Source organism: Lagenorhynchus albirostris, chromosome 17 (genome assembly GCF_949774975.1).
Source record: "Lagenorhynchus albirostris chromosome 17, mLagAlb1.1, whole genome shotgun sequence".
NCBI lineage: Eukaryota > Metazoa > Chordata > Mammalia > Artiodactyla > Delphinidae > Lagenorhynchus > Lagenorhynchus albirostris.
The window spans coordinates 47,164,041-47,188,066 of NC_083111.1; the positions used below are offsets into that span (position 1 = coordinate 47,164,041).

The following is a 24,026-nucleotide window of genomic DNA, read 5'->3' on the forward strand; positions in this document are numbered from 1 at the left end:
CTTGCATAATCTGGCCTCTGCCTATGTCTTAAGCTTCATCAGACACAGCTCTGTTCCTTCTTGAAACCTTATGCTCCAGCTACACTGCCCTTCATTTAGTTCCTCAGCTGGAAGAAGCTCCACGCTGCCTCAGTGCATGCTGTTCCTGTCATGCCACTCCTTCACCTCTCCTTTTTTTTTTTTTCTATCTGACTAGTTCCTCCTCCTTCAAGTCTCAGTTTAAGTGTCACTTCCCCAGTAATCCACTCTTATGCAGCCCCATCTCAATCTAAATTAGATCTGTGTTAGGCTGGGCTCTCCAAGCTGAAGACTCCAAGATGGGATTAAACATACAAGGATTTTATTAGGGTAACCACTCGTGTGAAAAAATGGGGAGGGAACTGGTAAAGATGGGAAGGGCTGTCAGACCATGATCCAAGTCTGACTCCGAGGGGAGGAGAGAGGGAAGGCGTGTTTGCGTGGAAGCCTCCACGGCTGCTTGCAATCGAAGGAAGATTTGGCAAGGGCATTGGGAGTCTTCAAGCCAAAGTCAGCCGTCAGAGGAGTCCCCTGCCTTCCCAGATTGGGCCTGCCTTCCTAGTCCTGCCATGTGTCTTCACTGCCTAGGAGCTATGAGGAAGTGTGGCCTCCACACAAATGTGGTTGATTTCAGAGTCAGCAGTGGGCTCCTCGATCAATAACGTTTTCTGTGGTTGGAGGACGTGAGGTGTTCACGGCCACCACAGGAACCCTCAGGACATGTTTTCTCATAGCACCCCAGGCTTTTTCTTTGTTAACACGTGTCACATCTACAACTGTGTATTCTTCTGTAAAAGCTTCGCCAGGGCGTTGGGTCTGTCTTTTCATCACTGTATCCCAGTACTCAGAGCAATACCAGCCCGTAGTAAGCACTCAAGCTTGTTGAATCAATGTATTTTTAATTTCCAAGATTTATAAATAGAAGTGTCTCCAGTATATGAAAATCCATGCCCTCTAAGATACAATTTTCTATTATGTCTTTCTACCTGGACTCACATATCTAAGAGTGAGAGCCTGTTGTTATAAGAGGACCTCAAAGTGTGAGCACTGGGATGAGATTTTTCTTAGCTTCTAGAGGAAGCTCTGGTGGTAAGGTTACTTGAATGAATGAATGAATGAATGAGCAAATGGCAGAGACTTTGCCTCTCTTGATCACCACTGTATCCCCTGCACCTAGATCAGTGCCGGTTGCACAGTAGGAGCTCAAGAGAGGTTTGTTCAATTAATTGAGGGGGAGATTAAGGGGAGAGGGTGGGTGGAGGAGGGAACCTTTTGCCTGAAGATGCATGTAATTTCCACTTTATCCTCAAATAGAAGAGCGTTTATGTGTCCGCAAGTGCTTCAAATTAGACAGTAGTGTATGTGTCTTCCAGCAACTTGTGCTTTAATCATTTTGATGTTAACAAAGATACCTGTGTAGTCTTTTTTTTTTTTTTTTTTTTTTTGCGGTACGCGGGCCTCTCACTGCTGTGGCCTCTCCCGTTGCGGAGCACAGGCTCCGGACGCGCAGGCTCAGCGGCCATGGCTCACGGGCCCAGCCGCTCCGCGGCATGTGGGATCTTCCCGGCCTGGGGCACGAACCCGTGTCCCCTGCATAGGCAGGCGGACTCTGAACCACTGCGCCACCAGGGAAGCCCCCTGTGTAGTCTTAAGGAAGTGGTATGATTGCTCTGGACCTCAGTTTCCCCATTTGTAAAACGAAAAGTTTGAGGGAAGTAATCATGAAGATTTCTTTCAGCACTTACATGCTATGATTCTGTTTATAAACACAAAAACAACTTGTACCTCAGACCATCGGCAATCCTTGCAAATACCCATATATAAAAATTATATCTAGCTTTGAGTATTTTTGGAATTTAAGTTGCATAAAATACAAGATGCTCTTTTGAGTTTCATTTCTTTCTTAAGTAGGCCTTTTGGTCATAAACTGGGAGGGTTCACAGAGTAGAAATCTATTTTTAAAAGAAAAACAGGGAGAGAGAGAGAAAGGTGCACAGTGGAAGCTTCGTGCTTTAGAGTGGGGAATTATATAATGGTTGCTGTGATCAGCTTTTATGTCTGGAACAGAGAAAGGGAAATAAGAATTCTGGATGCCACAGAAAGGAAATGCCCAAACTCGTTAGTTCCCCCAAACTTACAGAGACTGCTTATAGAAGCACAGTACTTCTCTCTGTTAGCTGGATGGTCTTTTCTTCCATTCATATACAGTTGTATAAGCAAAATCAAAGGAGAATTACTGAAGGCAAATCACTCACAGTTTCACCTCCAAAAGTTGATTTTCTTCTCTTTTTGTTTTTCTGTTTCATAACTTTATTTATTTACTCACATATTATTAGTTTTAACATGGTCGATGTGATAGTCATCCAGACTCAGGAGTTTAGTAGAATGTCCCTCCATTGGGTTTGTCTGATGTTTTTCTCAACGTTTATTTAGCCTGGAGTTGTGGATTTTTGCAAAGAGGACCACAGAGGTGAAGTGTCCTCATCATATCATGTCACGATGTTCCCGACATCACTCATGATATTAACGTTTATCGCTTGGTTAAGAAAGTGGCTGCCAGGTTTCTCCACTGAATCAGTTTTGATTATTTACATTTTTCTAGAAATATTTCCATTTTGTCTAAGTTTCAAATTTATTAACATCAAGGTATTCTCTTTTTTTGTGCTCCATCTGTAAGTCTCCTTTATTTCCCTAATATTTGATTATCCTTGCCAGTTTGATAGTTTTCTTTGTCATTTCAAAGAACCAACTTTTGTCGTAAGTTGCCCTTTCTCTCATGCCTTTACTTCATTAATTTATGTTTTTATCTTTAGTATATCCTTCTTTCTTTCTTTGGGTTAATTCTATTTTTTTTTCCTAATATATTGTATGCTTAGCTCTTTAACTTTCACTTTTGTTCATTTCTAGTATAAGCATTTAAAGCTATGAAATTACCTCTAAGTGCTGATTTATCTATATCCCATCACATGTGGGATTTATTTTATTATTCTGTTTTAATTTTTAAGATTCCCTTGATTTTTTTGATCTATGAATATTTGGAAGAATATCTTATAATTTCTAAACATACGGTGTTTAAAGTTCATCTTTTTGTTATTGGCTTAAAATTTGATTATGCTGTGGTCAGAGAATTTAGTCAGTTTCATAAGAATTCTTTGAAATGGATATTCTTGCTTGATGGCTTGCTACAGGGTCAATTTTCTTATGTATCATGGGTGCTTAAAAAGAATACTTTCTACTTAAAATTCAGTTTGAAAAAATCTCTTTTAAAAGTAGAGTTAACTCATTTTTACTTATTGCAATGCTGAAATTGTAAGGTCTTATTTTTCCCATGTTATGTCATCATTTTTATTTTTGCTTACTTTTGTTTCATTGATCAATATTTCTTTTTTCCATTATTTTTCTCTAGTGATTTTCTAAAACAGTGGTCCTCAAACTTTTTGTTCTCAGAATCGCTTTACACTCTTAATTGAAGTCCCTAAAAACCATGTGTTTGTGTGGGTTATTTATATATATCTATTACAGTTTACCATACTAGAAATTAAAGATGAGAAATATAAAATATATTTTATGATTCAGTTAAAATAATGATTGCATATTAACCCATTGCATATTAACAATGTTATTAACATAACATTTAAAAATGAAAACTAATTAAAATTTCCAAAACAAAGGAATTTAGTGAGAAGAGTGGTATTGATTTACATTTTTATAATTCTCTTTAATGTCTGGTTTCATAGATGACAGCTGGATTCTCATATCTGCTTCATTCAGTCTGTTGCAAAATGTTAATTTGGTTGAAATCTATGTGAAGAAAATCCTGCTTCACACTGATAGTCAGATGGAAAAGGAAAACGTATCTTCATAGCCTTTTCAGATAATTGTAGATACTTGGATACTGCATCAACATTCGGCAGATGATAGTTTCTTGAAGGTTAGTTGCAGTGTGGAAACTGAAATCATACAGTGAGCTTTCTGTACTCTCTTACATTAAAATCCCTCTGTCTGTTTTGCACTTTGAGTTGCTCTTTTACCTGTGTGTGATTTTTGCAATGTCAGACATTGACGCTTGGAAATGTTGGTTGACAGAGTTATTCATACCTTCCAAATGTTAACATGTTTCATGATACATTAGCAAAAAATCACATGCACTAATATCTCCTTCTAGCTCATCAGAAAATCTTAAGGTATTAGGAAGTTGTCAATAGTGGTGCAAACAAGTTTTCAAAGATTCTTAAAAGTTTAAATTTTATCATTGGCAACAAAGACTGTCAGTTGTTTTCCTTGAAGTGATAGACTCACACTTGGTTTATATTTGAGAAAATGTTGGCCAAACACCCAAGTCTGAAAACATAGATGTTGGCCTGTTAGTCTTTCTATGAAAAAAACATCCAGTTCATTTTCAACTTAAACAATTGCACAAGTACTTTCTCTGAGGCAATCATTGTTGTTCAGTATGCAAAAGGAGTGCTTTCTGTGTACTGCCCACTTTGTCACACAGAATATTAAGAAGATGTGTACTCAAAGTTTGAGTTTCATAAAATTAATATTTTATACTATGTTAAGGACATTCTGAAATGAAACTAGCATCTTTTGTTCTTGTGTTTGATTGTTTTGTTTTTATTGTGAATGTGTGTTGCTAAGAATACAGTGACTCAAGGACACCTTGATGTCACTGCCTTGATTCATGTCAGGAACCAGAACTTTTACCCACTACTAGTTTCGTACCATCAGTGCAAATGTCAATATAGTGAAAAGGCAAATGTCTTAGTATCATTATGAAAATAGTTTTGACCTTATGGATCCCTGAAATCTAAGAGACCCTTAGAGGTCTGCAGACCATATAATGAAAATTGCTGCTCTAAAATTTCTCCATCCTATCTTTATCCTAGTAATTGTTACCACTGAATTTTTAATAAACACATTTAAAAATATTTTCTGTCAATATCAGGAATTAATCATTATCCATTGCTTTTCCTCCATACGAAGCAAACTCTTCAGGATACTTTATTTATTTATTTATGTTTAAATTTTTTTTTTTTCAGGATTTTTTTTGATGTGGACCATTTTTAGAGTCTGTATTGAATTTGTTACAGTATTGCTTCTGTTTTATGTTTTGGCCACGAGGCATGTGGAATATTAGCTCCCCGACCAGGGATCGAACCTGCATCCCCTGCATTGGAAGGCAAAGTCTTTTTTAAATTAATTAATTAATTAATTAATTTTTGGCTGAGTTGGGTCTTTGTTGCTGTGCGCGGGCTTCTCATTGCGGTGGCTTCTCTTATTGCAGAGCACAGGCTCTAGGTTCGTGGGCTTCAGTAGTTGTGGCTCACGGGCTCTAGAGCGCAGGCTAAGCAGTTGTGGCACACGTGCTTAGCTGCTCCACGGCATGTGGGATCTTCCCGGCCCAGGGCTCAAACCCATGTCCCCTGCATTGGCAGGCAGATTCTTAACCACTGCGCCACCAGGGAAGCCCGGAAGGCAAAGTCTTAACCACTGCACTGCGGGGGAAGTCCCAAAATCTTCAGGACACTTTTAAACAATCTCCTATCCCCTCTCAGATATTTCATTCCAGTTTGGTATTATTATCTTTAAGAATTCTTTCCTAGTGGCTTAAATTTCATTTCCATGATTAGAAATTAGTTACAAGTAATTTAACATTTTACTGATTTATTTGATACTCTGATTGCTATATCAGTTTTCTTTTCTACCCTGAATGCCTTGTTTTTCATTTTGAATTGAGAGAGAATTCTTTCAGAAGGGATATAGGAGTAGAATAGTTTTTGAATCCTTTTATGACCAAACATGTCTTTATTTTGCCATCACACTAATTGATCTTTTGGTGTGTTCAGAATTCTATGTTCAAATCCCCTTTCTCTTGTCTTGCAGCATTTAGCAGATGAGAAGTTTATTGGTTGACGGTTTCTTGTTTTGTTGAAAGTTACTTGGTATTTGTAGCCTTTTTCATTTAATCTTTAACATAGAAATTTTGCTAGGATATGGATAGATGTGTTTCTTTTTATTATCCTTTTTAGCATTTTGGGGCCTTTCATTCCCAAGGCTCAAGTTTTTGTCAGCTGGAGGACATTTTCTTCTGTTATTTCTTTAATTATTTATTTTTCCCTTTCATCCTCTTGCTTTCTTCTGTAACTCTTATCAGTTGAACATTATACCCCTGAATCTATTCTGCATACCTTTTAACTTTGTCTCATAAATTCTTTCTTTTTCTTTAGAAACTGGAAAAACGCTTGCTTAGCTCTCCCAGATCATGACTTTTTTTTCCAGCTCTTCTCTATGCAACTCTCAAACAAAGTTTTATTTTTATTTCAGAAATTATGTATCTTGTTTTGTGATGATTTCTTTTTCATAGTAGCCTGCTTTGCACAGGCAGTATCTTCTTTTTAACATTATTTTCTATATCCGACATTAATTGTTTTCCTCATCAACAAGACGTTTTGTTCATCTTGGGCCTCTCTTTTGTTCATGCTAGTTTTCCTTAAATATCTGGTTATTCTTAGTTCTCCTATTAAGAATAAAGAGTTGCGGGCTTCCCTGGTGGCGCAGTGGTTGAGAGTCCGCCTGCCGATGCAGGGGACGTGGGTTCGTGCCCCGGTCCAGGAGGATCCCACATGCCGCGGAGCGGCTGGACCCGTGAGCCATGGCCGCTGAGCCTGCGCGTCCGGAGCCTGTGCTCCGCAACGGGAGAGGCCGCAACAGTGAGAGGCCCGCGTACCGCAAAAAAAAAAAAAAAAAGAATAAAGAGCTGGACTGCTCACATTTCAGAGCTGCCAGGGTTTGTTAGCAGAGCGGAGCTCACTCTTCCTAGGGTGGGCTGTTCTCTTAAGTGGAAGGAGTGGTCACGGGTGCTGAGGGTACCTGGAGGTTTCCTTTGCATATATACAGGTGAGGTCCCAGGGGGCAAACTTGGGTAGGACACGTTGGAGGGTTTTCCCGCTGTTTTAAGCTAAGTATCCACGCCCCGCCCCCTCCACCTTTGTTTCCATTTGGGATCTTGAAGTTACTCTAGGTGTTTTACTGAGTTCTTTCTTTCTGGTGCTAGGGCCCCCCCAAAAGCCAACTCCTGTGTTTAAGAAGTGGACGCTGCAGCTAGTTCCTGTGACTGGCTTGGTTATCGATGCTGAAGACTGTGAATTAGAGTTTACCAGGCTCAGTGGGAAAACCAGTTTTCACTTATGCATGAACCTCTCCTGCACCAGCATAGGGGTGCAGCCTTCTTGACTTTGGTTTCTCCTCTATTCCAATCTTCTGTCTTCTGTCTTCTTGAAAACAAAATTTTTCTTCTTGAAAACAAAAAAACAAAACAAAATCTTCAGAAAACAAAATTTCTGTTTTTACATTGACTACACGTTATTATGTGTCTCAGTTCAGGGAAATCTTTGAGGGAAAAGTAAACACGTGAAATGGTCATGAGATAGAACTCTGTCCTGCAGCCTTTTAAGAGGCTCTTGTGTTTTTTTTGGTTTTTGTTTTCTTTTTTTGCTGCTAAAGATTTGAGCATGATAAGTTCCTCCAAAGAACTGATTCTCTTTTTAATTTTTGAAGCTAATTTGGTTTTAAGATGATTCTTTTCTTTAAAAATTATATTTTGGTCACTATTGAAATATGTTTTTTAATATATCCTGCTTATTTAATGTATATTTTTATTACATCAATTATTTAATATTTTTCTACAGGATATTTAAAAACAGATGGCCTCTGACTGTGTCAAACTAAAGGTAGATAAGGAGTAGTTGCTATCCCTCCGCATATACAATTTATTTGTGTTGTCTGCCTCATGTGTACCCTGCAGAATGTTTCAGCACCTTGGAATTCTACAAATAACTTAAACACGTCATCTTTGTCTTCAAGGAGCTTATAGACTTCCCCTTTGCACAGTTTCTCTAGAACTTTGAATTTCGACATTATCTCATTTACTTCCATGTAAGAAAATTCCCTGTCATATTAATCTCTTGTATTCAGTCTGTTTTCTAGTTCCCTCTTTTCAAGTAACTTTTTTCTGATTATGAAAATAGAGCATAGTGAAGAATTGGCAACAGAGAAGGTTGCTTAAGGGCTCAGGCTCTGTGATGCCATCCTGGCCTAAGCTAACTGTTGCATAACCCTGGGCAAGCAACTTAGCACTCTCTGTTCAGTGTCCCTGTCTATGTAAAGGGCATGGTTACCTTGCCTAACTTTAAGGCTATAACAAAGAATAAATGTGTTAACCCATGTCAGGGGCTTAGAACACTATCTGGCGTATGGTAGGGGCTCATTAAGTATGTGTAACTTAAAGACTATTTGAAAAGTGAAAAAGTAGAAAGAAGAAAATAAAAATTCACCTATAATCACTGTTAACATTTTGAATTTCAATTTACATACACACACACAATTTTAACCAATTTTAGTTATTTCATAGATTGTGAGCACTACAAATTATCTCCGTTTAAAATATTATTTTCTTGTCCTCTTTCTTCTACTTTCCATTATGACATCTTTTTCCTCATGGTTGTTTCTAGTGCTTGATGATGTGCCTTTCCAGCAGCTTTTTAATTATATCCCTAATCTTCTCAGTCCTTGATTACTTAATAGGTGGACTAAACATGCTTAGGGCACTAGCAAAGCTAGGGCACCGCTGAGAGCGAGAGAGCGAGAGAGAGCGAGAGAGAGCGAGAGAGAGAGAGAGAGAGAGAGAGAGAGAGAGAGAGAGCGAGAGAGAGAGAGAGAGAGAGAGAGAGAGAGAGAGAGAGAGAGCGAGCGAGCGAGAGAGAGAGAGAGAGAGAGAGAGAGAGAGAGAGAGAGAGAGATTATTCTTCAGTCAATGGATCAGTATATTTTGCAGTTAATATATCCAAAGGGGAACTATCCTAATTTCAATAGACATAAGTTTTGTTTTAAAATTCATTATTTTAAAAAACTGTTCATTTTATATGGTGGAGAGCATTATAATATTTTCACTGAATTAATTGAATTCCCTCTTTCTCAAATATAACCATCTGCAACATAAGATTATCAATATCATTCCAGGCTTTTGGATTCATTTTATTTCCTTTGACTTGTATATGGATTAGGTCAAGGGCAAAAGGTTAGAGTCATTAAGGACAAGTTCTCAGTGTAGAAACTTCCTAATCAATTTCAACCCTTGTTCTAACATGGAAAGTATCTGTTATCTCTTGTGATTTGCCTCTAGCAAGCACCAAAAGGAGGGATATTATTGAAAGTAGCTACTAGTGAAATGACTAACATCATTGGCATTTAAATTGTGACATTAACCCTGATTAGGATGATTGGTTCATTAGTTTCCATTTGAAAGTCATATTCTATAACTGGAGGAAATGCCAAGATTCCCAAAGAAAGAATAATTGTTAGTTGTTGAAATCTTGCTCTTAAGTTTAGGGTCTGAATATAGTCTTTTTTTTTTTTTAGGCTGGGAAGCTAAAGTGATTGTATGTCAGTAACTAGCTACAGTAAATCAGCTACAAGAAATTGAAGTGGATAAAGGCTAAACTCCAAGTGCTGAAGACTCAGCATAAGATGAGATATTCTATTTGGAAAATAGAATTCATAATTCAATCTCAAGATAAAGTCTCTGTATATGTGTGTGTGTGAGAGAGAGAGACAAAGACAGACAGACAGAGACAGAGAGAGAGATGGGACAGAGAAGAGGGGGATATTGAGGCAGAGAACATAGCATGAAATCCTAAGAATTATGTAAAAACTTCACTTCTTTTTTTTTCACATTGAAGTATAGTTGATTTACAATGTTTCAGGTGTACAACAAAGTGATTCAGTTATACATATATATTCTTTTTCAGATTCTTTTCCATTATAGGTTATTAGATATTGAGTATAGTTAGTTCCCTGTGCTATACAGTAGTTCATGGTTGTTTATTTAATATATAGTAGTGTGTGTCTGATAATCCCATACTCCTAATTTATCCCTCCCCACCCTTCCCCTTTGGTAACCATAAGTTTGTTTTCTATGTCTGTGAGTCTATTTCCGTTTTGTAAATAAGTTCATTTGTATCATTTTTTTAGATTCCATGTGTAATTGATATCGTATGTTATTTGTCTTTCTCTGTCTGACTTACTTAGTATGATAATCTCTAGGTAAAACTTCACTTCTTAAAGAGAGGTGGAAAAAATTCTTTTGCCCCCAATTCAAGTCAGTGTTGAGAATGACATACAACAGGTGGAAGAGAGGGTCATGGATTGTAGACCTTTGCTGATTAGAGTTCAGTCTTCCTCTAGTTTTGCCTCTGGTCTGCACATACATCTGCTTCGTTTCCTTGTTTGTAGGAGACCAGAACATTTTAGGAGAACAGAAAAATGAATCCTAAAATGAACATTTTAGGAGAACAGAAAAATGAATCCTCATTTTGTTTAATTTGAAGGTGAGAAGTAGGAGGTGAGAGAAAAACAGTTTAGGATCAATCCTTGTTAAATTAGTTTTACAATTATTCTTCTTAAAATTAAGGCAACTTGCATTTATATAGCATTTTATAGCTCACAACCAATTTAAAAAACACACTATAAACTGATTCTATGAAAACGTGAAAAATATAGCTCCCTCCCCCCCTTCATAGTACTTTAAACCCCAACTTATACTTCAGTTCTTCAACTGAACTTTTATTCACTCATTCAACAAATTTAATTGAGTGGCAGGCATAGTTCAAACTGCTTATGATACATCCATGAACAACAACAACAAAAATCCCAGCTCTGTGGAGCTTAAATTCTTGTGGGGATAGACAGGCCATGAACACTGAACACAGTAAGTAGGCTACATTGTGTGTGAGAAGATGGTGACTGTAGAAGCTGTGTAAGGGAGACGGAAAGTTTTGGAGGAATGGGAAGTTCTAGGGTGGGTTGAGGCGGGTCACTGCATCAAGTAAAGTCGTCAGGGTAAATTTCATTGTGGTGAGATTTGGGCAAAGGTTTAGAGGAGATGAGAGAGTTGTTTGGGGGAATTTGGGGGAAGAACATTCCAGGAAGGTGAAACAGCTGGAACCGAGACCCTAAGGTGGAGACACGGAGACCAGTGCAGAGGATCCGAAAGAGTGAGGAGCATGACAAGGAGAGTATCAGGACAGGAGGTCGGAGACATAAAGGAGGAGAGATTCTGCAGGGCCTGGAAGGCCAGTGGAAGGACCTTGGTCTCTAAGGAAAACGGGGAGTCATTATAGGATTAAGCATGGGAGTAGCATGATCTCATTTATGTTTTAATGGGATTTCTATAGATGCTTTGTTGAGAATAGACTGGAGGGAGGAGGGGACAATGGTAAAAGCAGGGAGATTTATTTAGAGACAGTATTAGTTATCCACTGCTGTGTAACATAGTATCTAAAAACTTACCAGCTAAAATAGCAAACATTATCTTGTACAATTTCTGACGGTCAGGAATCTAAGGGCAACTTAGCTGGTTGGTGCTGACTCTGAGTTTCTCATAAGGTTGCAGTCAAGTTGTCATCTGGGGCTATAAGTGATTTAAGACTTGTCTCTGACTGCAGAATGTACTAAGCTCCCTCATGGGTTGTTGGTGGGCTTCAGTTTCTCATTGACTGGTGGTCAAAGCTTCAGTTCCTCGCCACAATATGGTAGTTTGCTTTCCCCAGAGAGAGAAATGAGAGAGAGAGAGGGAGAGAGGGAGGGAGGGGGAGAGAGACAGAGAGAGAGAGAGAGAGAGAGACGGGGGTGGGGGAGAGAGAGAGAGAGAGAGAGACTGAGAGAGACAGAGAGACAGAGAGAGAGAGAGAGAGAGAGATACTGAGAGACTGAGAGACTGACTTACCAAGATGGAACACTTTTATTATCTAATTCTGGGAGTGCCATACTATCATTTTTGCTATATGCTGTTGGTCATATAAACCAAGTCTGATACAGTGCGGGAGGGAACTCCACAAGGGTGTGAGTTCTAGGAGGTAAGGATCAATGGGGGCCCGTAGTGGAGGCTGCCAACCTCAGAGACAATTGCAATAATCCAAGTAGTAGATGATGGTGGCTTGCACCAGCATGCTTCCAATGGAATGGTGAGAAGTGGTCAAGTTCTGGGTATATTTTGAAGGCAGGACCAATAGGTAGGACTTTTTAATGAAGTGGATGTAAGAAAATGAAGACTTAATGGATGACTCTGTTATCTGCCTTTTAAAAGATAAGTGCCTAGGGTGTCTAGGTGTGTTAATTGACTCAGGGAGATGTGTGTGTGTGTGTGTGTGTGTGTGTGTGTGTGTGTGTGTGTGTGTGTGTGTGTGTGTGTGTGTGTGTGTGTGTGTGTGTGATGGTGTGGGGACTGGTGCTTTTAGAAGAAAGCCAATGCAACGCTGGAGAGGAGGGGTTTGCAGATCTTTGAGTGAAGCCAGGAAGGTTGGGAATCCAAGGCAGGTAAGGGACGTGGTGCAAGACAGACTGTGGACTATGGGGACTGCTGGGCTTTTGGATTAATGAATGCTACTTTTTTGGTGTAGTTGGTGGATCCGACAGCTGAATAACAGTTTTCTTTCCATAGTCAGTATTCTTTATGTAGTAAAAATTAAATGGTAGAATGTATGTAGTAAATAATATACATACTGTAGGAGTCCTTAGTACAGGGAGGCCCTTAAGAGCCCAAATAGAAACAATCAGGGACTATTTTCTGGAAGATGGGATCTTGCAGCTGGACTTTGATGAGAGTAGAATTTAGATGGAGAGAAGCAGGAAGGGAATTTCAGGCAGGGGAACAGTCTGAGCAAAGGCATGGACGTAGGAATGGGCTTCTTTAGGGTACTGCAAATAAATGGTTTAACTCCTTATGTTCAGTAAGTAGAAAGAAAGAAATTTTGAGAAGTATGTAGGGGCCTGATAATGGAGAATGTTAAATATCAGATGGAGGATTTTGGACTTGATATTACAGGTGGTAAAGAATCATAGTACACTCTTGAAAATGATTATCTCTGAAGATGATTCCATAGGGCTTCAGTAGGGATTGAAGAGGGGAAAGTTGAAGGATCAAGAGACCAGTTGGAGGCACGAAGAGATAAGACCAAAGCTCTGATCGTGGCTGTGGTGACTGACTCCATATAAGGGACGAAGAGAAAGTATAATAGCCAACACACATGAGGCTTTTATACCGTGTCAGTTTCATTTGGGGGCACATCTCAGTTTTACAGGTGAGGAGGCTGATGCCCAGAAAGGCTAACTAACCTGTCCAGGGTTACACAGCTAGTACGTGGTGCAGCCAGGATTTACACCCGGGCAGTCTGGCTCCAGAGTCTATATTTTAAACCAGTACATAAGGTTTGGCTCTAGATGACTGGGGACAGATGATGAGGAGGTGTGCCCAATTGAGAAATGATGATTACCTTAGTTTTGGATTGAGTTAAAGGTGACGACAGGACATCTAAGGAGAAGGCAGAACAGGCTCTTAGGTGATACCCATCTATTAGTCATTAAGATAGAGGATCAGGGACTTCCCTAGTGGCGCAGTGCTTTAGAATCCGCCTGCCAATGCAGGGGACACGGGTTCGATCCCTGGTCCGGGAAGATCCCACATGCCGCAGAGCAACTGAGCCCGTGTGCCACAACTATGGAGCCTTCACTCTAGAGCCCGCTAGCCACAACTACTGAGCCCGTGTGCCTAGAACCCGTGCTCCACAACAAGAGAAGCCACAGCAATGAGAAGCCTGCGCCCTGCAACAGAGTAGCCCCCGCTCGACGCAACTAGAGAAAGCCTGTGCGCAGCAACGAAGACCCAGCACAGCCAAAAATAAAAATAAATTAAATTAAAAAAAAAAGATAGAGGATCAATGAAAGCCATACGAATCAACAATGGAGAGAAAAGAGCAAAGGGCCCAGGAACGATGAGAGTTCGAGGACAAGGATGAGCTAGAGTAGAGATTAGAAAAGAGTGTTTGGCTACAGAGGAGAACCACCCTTGTACAGTATCTTAGAAGCCAAGCAAGGAAAGATTTTACAGAAGTGAGAAATGGCCAAGAAAATCCAAGGAGATTAAGAACTGAGAGCAGTCTATTGGAATTTTTTTTTTTTTTTTTTTGTGGTACGCAGGCCTCTCACTGTTGTGGCCTCTCCCGTTGTGGAGCACAGGCTCCAGACGTGCAGGCTCAGCGGCCATGGCTCACGGGCTCAGCCACTCCACGGCGTGTGGGATCTTCCCGGACCGGGGCACGAACCCGTGTTCCCTGCATCGGCAGGCGGACTCAACCACTGCGCCACCAGGGAAGCCCAGTCTATTGGATTTTGATCAGAGGTCATTAATAGAATCAGTTCTAAAGAGAAGTAATACTTATAACTATTATTTATTGAAGATCTGTAATGTACCAGGCTCTTCATCTGTAAATATCTGAGTTATTCCTTTAGAACAGTACCGTAAGGCTGGTATCATGATATAGAGGAAGAAACAAGCTCAAAGAAGTAAAGTACCTCATCTAAATTCAGTAATTGACAGAGCTGAGATTAAAACTGAGGTTTATTCAACTCCAAAACCATTCTCCCCCTAGATTAAGACCAAAAAAACCCCCCAAAACAACCCTCCCCTCAAAGACTAATGCCCTTCTAGGAATTATTAAAAAAAAAAAAAGAATGATGAGAAATGGATTGAAAGTGATAATTTGACGTGAAAACTTCACTGTCCTGGTTTTTTGTGGTCCCAATGGAAATGGATTTATGTCTGGATTTGTTGACTATTACTACACATATTTTGAGGAGGTGAAGGCGTTATGTACTAAGTTTCACATGCTTCTCCCCAGCAAAGCATTCCCTCTGTTAGACTTCTTTTTTTTTTTTTTTTTTTTTTTTGCAGTACGCGGCCTCTGACTGTTGTGGCCTCTCCGGTTGCGGAGCAACAGGCTCCGGACGCGCAGGCTCAGAAGCCATGGCTCACGGGCCCAGCCGCTCTGCGGCATGTGGGATCTTCCCCGACCGGGGCACGAACCCGCGTCCCCTACATTGGTAGACGGACTCTCAACCACTGCACCACCAGGGAAGCCCCTGTTAGACTCTTTTTAATGCCCCGGGGCATGTGGTAGAGCGATCTGGAGCTTTTCTTGACTTGTTGGTTATGATCTCAGCTGCATGACTGCTCCACCTCTTTCATTACTTCAGCTGATGACTCATCTCTTAATTTTTCTCCCAACATCAACAAAATGAAGTAGCGGATTAAAGAAACAAATGAAAGAAAAAAAATATTTGTGATCTAACCCAGCCTTAGCCTTGCTGTGAAGACTCAGGTGCTAATTTAAACTTTCCACCAAGGAAGAACAGAGATCAAGTTTATAGTTGACGTGCTCTGTGTTCAAGGCAACCCAGAAAATTACATACCTAAAGCTACTGAAAGGATATTTAAAAAGCTGACCAGAGCAGGATTAGAATTGCCACTCCAGAAGAACAGTGATGAAACTCACCTTCAGAAAGTGTTCCAAACTTTGGTAAAAGCTGTTCTGTGAAACTGTCCTTCTTTACAAGTCTACATTTTTGCTCAGTGTACCAGAGAGATTGTTCTGTTTTTACTAAATCAAGCTTTATTCAACAGTGCTCTGTACCAGAGACTATAATGTATGAAAAAACAAAAAGTCCAAAGTCATTATGCAGTTAAAGGGGAGAGCATAAAAGCCCTTTGGCCATCAAAAATGTGAACAGAAACAGTTAGTAAGTATTTGCTTTTCTGGGGTATTTTTCTCCATTGATCATGTAAGGATTCATCAACCATTTCATCATAGGGGAAAAGATGATGAACCTAGATTTATGAGTGAACATTCGTGCTGGGAACAGATAAAATCAGCAATCCAGGAGACTCAGCAGGAGGGAGTAGGGACTTGAAGGAAGACTCAAAGAAAAATCTCTCAAGTGAATCAGGGCACTACTTAGTGTAAATCAGGAGTTGGCTTTTATCCTTCACCCTGGTGCTTCCTGCTGAACTTTTGGAAATTAGCCAGTGTTGTAATTAACCCTCCCCCCCCCCCCCCCCCCCCCCCCCCCGCCTCCCAGCTTTTCTTAAGTAAGAAAGAGAGTAAAATCTCCATCTTTTTCAATGGTGAGGTCACTGCAAATAACTTAAAGCCCTTCCTTCCTGTAAGACTGAGCGTTTTGGGAAGTATGCATGCTGCCTGGGTGCTCATGCAACAGTTAGGGTTCAGATTCCTCTACTTCTCCCTCTAAGTGAAGGCTGCAGACCGGGCACCCAGGGTGGCTCCTACTAAATGGCTGAGAGGGGTGGTGGTGGCACTGCCACACATGGGCCTATCACCTCTGCCTTCGTGGTCCTCCCAGAGATTTCATTTCTTCCACTTGCAGATTCTTAGGAGTCCACGAAAATTCTCTCTCTAAATCAAGCCCTATCCTCTGTGATTAGTAATTTCCACAACACGGAAATACTATTTTACTGTTAAATCAAAGTACATAAATTTCTTTTTTTTACACTGAATTATAGTTGATTTACAATGTTGTGTTAATTTCTACTGAACAACAAAGTGATTCAGTTATACATATATATATATATATTCTCTTTTATATTCTTTTCCATTATGGTTTATCACAGGATATTGAATATAGTTCCCTGTGCTATACAGTAGGACCTTGTTATTTATCCATTCTGTATGTACTAGTTTGCATCTGCTAACCCCAAACTCCCAGTCCAACCCTCCCCCACCTCCCCTGCCCTTGGCAACCACAAGTCTGTTCTCTGTGTCTGTAGTCTGTTTCTGTTTTGTAGATAAGTTCATTTGTGTCATATTTTAGATTCCACATATAAGTGGTATCACATGGCATTTGTCTTTTTCTTTCTGACTTACTTCACTTAGTATGATAATCTCTAGGTCCATCCATGTTGCTGCAAATGGCATTATTTCATTCTTTTTTATGGCTGAGTAATATTCTACTGTATATAAAATACATACATTTCTTTAGTTGACTCTCCAAAATGAATACAAATGTGCTCCTTTTGTCAGAAAATTCCATTATTGTGCATTACCAATATAGTCTTCACTTTAAAAATGTTCCCCCCCCCCCAAAAAAAGATGTTTCCCACATCTGCCCATTTCAGCGTTGACCGGCACACTCCTGCCTTTCCTTCAGGTCTTTGTCGAAACTTTGCTTCCTCCTTGATCTTCTGGTTAGGTTAGTCCCCTCTGTCATATAACCTCACTCATGACACTGTTCATTTCTCACACTCATTGCTCTTGTAACAGCGGTGCTTTCTTTTTTTCTTTCTCTTTTTTGGCTGCGTTGGATCTTCACTGCTGCGCGTGGGCTTTCTCTAGTTGCAGCAAGTGGGGGCTACTCTTTGTTGCAATGCGTGGACTTCTTATTGCGGTGGCTTCTCTTGTTGCAGAGCTCGGGCTCTAGGCACATAGGCTTCAGTAGTTGGAGCATGAGGGCTCAGTAGTTGCGACATATGGGCCCTAGAGTGCAAGCTCAGTAGTTGTGGCACACGGGCTTAGCTGTTCGGCGGCATGTGGGATCTTCCTGGACCAGTGACCAACCCGTGTCCCCTGCATTGGTAGGCGGATTCTTAACCACTGCACCACCAGGGAAATCCTAACGGTGTTTTCTTTCCCCCGCTGGACTGCAAGCTACTTGGGCTACAGGGCAGTGCCTGTGTCATTTGCCATTGCATCCTCCACAAATAGCATGGTGTCTGGCATCTATTGGGCTCTCAATCAAAATAGCTAAATGAACAACTTCAGTCTCCCTTTAATTAATGATTATCTTTAGCACTTCTGCATTATAACCAAAAATTGCTATACCCACAAACTACGGGAATATAGAACTGTGCTGTGATAGTAATACCTTTTATTGTATAACATTGTGCACTTTACAGACCTCTATTTTATTCATTATTTTATTCCATTCTTACAATTGCATTGTGAGGTAAGTAGGGTGGGCATTGCTGTCTTTTTTTAAAAAAACTTTTTATTTCATATTGGAGTATAGCTGATTAACAATGTTGTGTTAGTTTCAGTTGTACAACAAAGTGATTCAGTTATACATATACATGTATCTATTCTTTTTCAAATTCTTTCCCCAATTAGGTCGTTACATAATACTGAGCAGAGTTCCCTGTGTTGTACAGTAGGTCCTTGTTGGTTATCCATTCACACCAGTTAGAATGGCCATCATCAAAAAATCCACAAACAATAAATGCTGGAGAGGGTGTGGAGAGAAGGGAACCCTCTTGCACTGTTGGTGGGAATGTAAATTGGTACAGCCACTATGGAGAACGGTATGGAGGTTCCTTAAGAAACTAAGAATAGTGTTGTCCTTATTTAAGGTGTGAAGAAACCGAACCTCAGGCAGTTTTCCTCCACTGTAAGTGGTGAACAAAGACTCACTTCCAGGGCCTGTGCTGTTCCATGTTACCAGACTACCTAATGGTTAGAAAGGCCTTCTACCAGGGTTTTCCTGTTTACTTCCAGAAACTTGATTTTACCTTTTAATCCAATTAATTTACAGTTGGGTCATTTTCTCTTTCTTCCCAATCAGTTCCACCAAGCCCCTGGCACAAAGTTCAAACCAGGGGCCTGGAGATAGTCTGAAACTCCACTCTGCTCAGTGTGGATTTCCCACCCGGCCCCCAAACATATGTTACCAATGTCAGTGTCATTTTCTGACCCTACACCGATGTGTGGCACCATGCCTCCACATAAAGGGCCCTCAACACAGCCTTTGTCGGGAGTTCATACCAGTTTTCTATCACAAAGTGAATGGGGAGACCATCTACTATCAGAAGGCCCTGTAGAAATATCAGCAAAAAGGGACGTCTGTGACTGAAGGCCCATCAGAAGGCTCTTGGTGACTGAATTTCCACTGATCGGTATACATGTTGCCTTTGCAATCCTGTTACTTGTCTGTGTCATGTTACTATGCGTGGACATAGGTGTTACTGAAATACAGTGTCTCATGGTTACTTTTTGGTTTCACTTCAATGAACAAGGCTGGGGAGCTGCTGAGGACTGTCATGGTTTGTGAGTATTTAAGTTACTATCGCATCCTCCTTAAGAAATCGCTTTGATAGTCAATTGCTGCTTTACCTGAGCCTGGCTTGGTTAGGACGGACAGATGACTCCAGCCTCCTCTTTTGCCTCTACTGAAGGTTCTCCAGGTGCCCTCCTCACTCCCCATGATGATTTTTTACAACCTGTAGCTTCTATGTCCTTTAAATACAGTAGGATCCCACGGCAACACAGGATTCATATACAGAGTTCGTCTCTTTTCCTGTTCCTTTGTATCCCTATTATGCAGCATATCTGCAATGCGTCTTGTTTGCAAAGTAGCTTCTATTGCCTTTTTAAATTAAGGGACTTGGATTGGTCTATAATTTGCTAGCAATTATAGTACAAATTAAACTGGATAAAATAGTTTTTAATAACCGTTAACATGTTGATTACATTTAATGTATCGCACATATTTATACATTAGAACTCAGAGAGTTAAATGAAACCTGCTCCCTCTCAGTTTTTCATTTTATTATTCACTAATGAAGAATAATCAAAGAAAATGATTTGGCTTCTGAAGTGATTGGACGTGAAAAGCCAAGTGTGAAGGAAACCAACTTACACTACTTCTGTACTACCTTTGAAAGACCATTATTACTTCTCATGGGCAGTAGAGAAATAAATCAGTGGCTTTATCAATGCAATGGGGCAGTCACTTTAGTCTTAATCTGCCCTCTCTTCCATTCTGGGGAAGTACAAATTAACCAAATAATGTGTATTTTTTAGCGGATATCAAAGGAATGCTTCTTTGATAATGCACCTCGTGTTTTTCTTGCTTTCACAGTAATAAACGACTGGTGGCCTTAGTGCCCATGCCCAGTGACCCTCCATTTAATACCCGAAGAGCCTACACCAGTGAGGATGAAGCCTGGAAGTCGTATTTGGAGAACCCCCTGACGGCGGCCACCAAGGCGATGATGAGTATCAACGGTGATGAGGACAGTGCTGCCGCCCTTGGCCTGCTGTATGACTATTACAAGGTAGGACCTGAAGCCCCGCCTCCCTCCACTTTCTGCCTCCAGGGCGTCCCCTCTCTAGTGGGCAGAGGGGCCAGATTCTTCATCCCAGGCCAGAGAATGAATGGCATTGCCACACTCGCTCTGGAATTCAGCCTCTTCCTGTTCTCATTGTGTCTCTGCTTTCCCATCTATAAAGCACAACTTTACCACCCCCCCGAGGGAGTTTCCATTTTAGGATGATTATTTCTGTGCCCTCTGTTTACAAGCATACATATTACCTACGTTTAATTTCTACTTCATATCATATTGCAAATCCTTCTTTGTTGCCATTTTTACTTTATGATTTTTGGTGAATAAAGAATATTACATTGTGTGGCTGTACCATAATTTAGTCATTGCTCCGTTTTGGGGCATTTAGGTTGCTTTTATCTTATTTTATTTTTTAATTAAGTAATGAGAACCTTTAAAAAAATTTTTTTTTCATTTAATTTTTTGGCCGTGCCACAAGCTTGCAGGATCTTAGTTCCCCGACCAGGGATTGAACCCTGGCCCTCGGCAGTGAAAACAGAAGCGAAAACACCGAGTCCTAACCACTGGACCACCAGGGAACTCTCTAGGTTGCTTTTAGATTTTCCATTTTATAAGAAACATCAGGGTTTCTAGATTTTTCAGTTATGTAAGGAATACACCAATGAATACTTTAGTGGTAGGCTTTTGCAGCAATTCCAAAATCTGTCTCCATTTGTTTCAATATTTATTTTGAATATTTATTTTGAAAATATTTATTTTGAAAAACTCAATATTTATTTTGAAAAACCCTTAAAACAAAGTGAATGTAATTCGCTTGCATTACAAAAATACCTGCCATAGGTACTTTCAAAATAGGAGTATTTCAGGAAATCGAACAACAAACAATGGTCTGCCTCAACTATAAAGGACTGTATCTGGTATGACCTGCTCCCTTAGAACCAATGAAGTGTAAAAAATCCACAGGTATTTACTGAAGGAGGATATTTATTGCCTGACTTGATTGTAAACACTGTGGGCTTACGATGCTATTGGCACAAAGGTGAGAATGGCCGTGTTTAGTGAACTCTTTATTTTAGAATAAGAACTAAATCCCCCTCTTCCCCTCTCCCTCCATCATGAGAAAGTCACCCAAGAGGAATCATTTTTCTTTCGGTAAGCACCAGTCTTAGCTTCCTGTTTCCTCCCTGCTTCCCAGTTCCTGATTCCTCCCAGTGGTCTCACTTCTGCAAGTTGTGTTGTCCCCTGGGTCTCTCCTAAACCAGGGGTTTTGTGTTTTACAACGATCTTCCACCACCATTGACTCTGGCACTGCCCCCGGGCCTATTTCTTTCACCAAAATTCTCTAAAGTTACTCATTCCTTTTCCAGCTTCTTCCCATTTTCTCTATTAAATCACTCAGGAGGGCTCCCTCCATGGGGAGAAGAATGAAAGCCAAGCCAAGTTGTGCTTATTTAAGATGAAACATGAGGTATGAGTAACTGATAGGTTGGCCCATCCAGGCTACTTTAAATGAGGATATTATTAACTCAAATAAATGCATTTTTTATGGTTGGAAAGTGCTGGAGAAATATGGGAAAGGCATTCCACTGGTACCCTTGCCAGTCTAGGGTGATTTTTTTCCCCTTTACCAACGGAGCTGGAGTTGGCCGATTTCGACAGCTCTCTTGTGAAGCTGTACAACTCCCAACACGTCTCCTGACATAGCAAGAAAGGGCTTTAACTTTGGGAATTGGAGTCCAGATGAAAGGATATTTTAGGGTCTAACCTCCATTCCGTGTAAGCAGGGCAGTTTCCTACAATGAACAGGAATCGCCTGAAAAAAACCGGGCCTAAAAACAAAGATGGTTTCTTGGCAGGCTTTCCTTTCTTCTTTTCTTTGTGGTTGTTTTATATATTTTAATCCTTTTTGACTAAGGAGCTTATTTGAAAAACACAGGGATGAATTCTAAATGTTTTGGAGTCAAAATTTTCAGAATGTATTGAGGACGGTATAGAAACACAGAACTTATCACGTTAGACCGCTTCATGTTATAGGCTACCTCTTGAGGGTTCAGCTCTATTGGACTTTTGTGTTAATATGTAATGTTCAGAAATGGTCTCATCCCTAGAAAGGAATCACAAAGCAATTTTCCTTTATTATAAAAGAGTTAAAACTTGACACCTTTTAAAAAAATACCTTTATTGGAGTATAATTGCTTTACAATGTTGTGTTAGTTTCTGCTGTACAACAAAGTGAATCAGCTATATGTATACTTATATCCCCATATCCCCTCCCTCTTGAGCCTCCCTCCCACCCTGCCTATCCCACCCCTCAAGGTCCTCACAAAGCATCGAGCTGATCTCCCTGTGCTATGCAGCTGCTTCCCACTAGCCATCCATTTTACATTTGGTAGTGTATATATGTCAATTCTACTCTCTCACTTCGTCCCCTCTTCTCCTTCCCCTGCTGTGAAAAATTGATACCTTTATCAATCTTTAAAATCTAGTAACATATTAAAGTGACCCTGATTTAATCACTTGGGTCATTACTACATTTTTTGGTAACTTTTATAACTGTGTTAAACAAATACGTTAGTTAATGCTTTTATAAGACTTTGAAGAAATACATTAAGATACACTTTGAAAAAATATATTTTTCTTATTTTTTAAAAGTGGATTTTACTACTGTGAAATGGGTATAATTTCAGGCATCTGTATTAGATGGCAATTCTTTCGTATTAATGAAAAAGAGAAACACCTTGAAACAAAAATCATTAGTAATTTAGGAAAGCAACATATTTTATTTCCCACAGGTTCAGAGGATAAAGTATTAATAAGTATGGTACCTGGATTACCTCTCCTCTTGCACGTTTTTAAGATGTAGAGGAAAGTTGAAATACTGTTTTCAGTAAATATTTTGTAATGCAGAGTAGAGAGTTTACATAAAACTCAATTTGAGGATACAGAGAAAAAGGAACCCTTTATACTGTTGACGGGAATGTAAACTGGTGCATCCACTATGGAAGACAGCATGGCAGTTTCTCAAAAAACTAAAAATAGAACCACCATAGGACCCAGAGGTTCCACTCCTGGATATATATCTGAAAAAAATGAAAACACTAATTTGAAAAGATACATCCACCCCAGTGTTCATAGCAGCACTATTTACAATAGCCAAGATGTGGAAGCAACCCAAGTGTCCATCAGCTGACAGATGGATAAAGATGAGGTATATAAATACAATAGAGTACTACTCAGCCATGAAAAAGAATGAAATTTTGTCACCTGCAACATCATGGATGGACTTGGAGGGTATTATGCTAAGTGAAATATCAGACAAAGACAAACACTGTATGATATTACTTATATGTGGAATCTAAAAAATGAAAACAAACTAGTCAATATAACAAAACAGAAAGAGACTTAAATATGTAGAGAACAAACTAGTGGCTACCGATGGAGGGGGGGGGGAGGGGATTAAGAGGTACAAGCTACTACGTATAAAATAAATAAGTTACAAGGATATATTGTACAATGCAGGGAATATAGCCAATATTTTATAATAACTATAAATGGAATATAACCTATAAAAATTGGGAATTTCTATGTTGGACACCTGAATTTTTTTTTTTTTTTTTTGCGGTACGGGGGCCTCTCACTGTTGCGGACTCTCCCGTTGTGGAGCACAGGCTCCGGACGCACAGGCCCAGCAGCTATGGCTCACGGGCCTAGCCGCTCCGCGGCACGCGTCCCCTGCATCGGCAGGCGAAGGCTTTCTCTAGTTGCGGCGAGCGGGGGCTACTCTTTGTTGCGGTGCGCGGGCTTCTCATTGCTGTGGCTTCTCTTGTTGTGGAGCACGGGCTCTAGGCGCACGGGCTTCAGTAGTTGTGGCACGCGGGCTCAGCAGTTATGGTTCACGGGCTCTAGAGCACAGGATCAGTAGTTGTGGTGCACGGGCTTAGCTGCTCTGAGGCATACGGGATCTTCCTGGACCAGGGCTTGAACTCATGTCCCCTGCATTGGCAGATGGATTCGTAACCACTGTGCCACCAGGGAAGTCCTG

General features: G+C 40.3%; 1 protein-coding gene across 8 annotated transcripts in view; it reads left to right on the top strand.

The window, feature by feature from the left end:
- The window catches only part of GRHL2 (grainyhead like transcription factor 2), a 163,652-nt gene that overhangs the window by 30,246 nt on the left and 109,380 nt on the right, over positions 1–24,026 (top strand). For 7 of the 8 annotated variants that reach the window (XR_009536312.1, XR_009536313.1, XM_060127428.1 and 4 more), the window contains one exon: positions 19,780–19,975. Coding sequence is in view for 6 of the 8 variants with exons in the window: in XM_060127428.1 (XP_059983411.1) it covers positions 19,780–19,975 (196 nt within the window). In the remaining 2 variants the exon portion in view is untranslated. Of the gene's footprint in view, positions 1–18,803; positions 18,815–18,934; positions 18,966–19,779; positions 19,976–24,026 lie in introns of those variants that run through there. The other variant, XM_060127424.1, reaches the window with a different exon arrangement.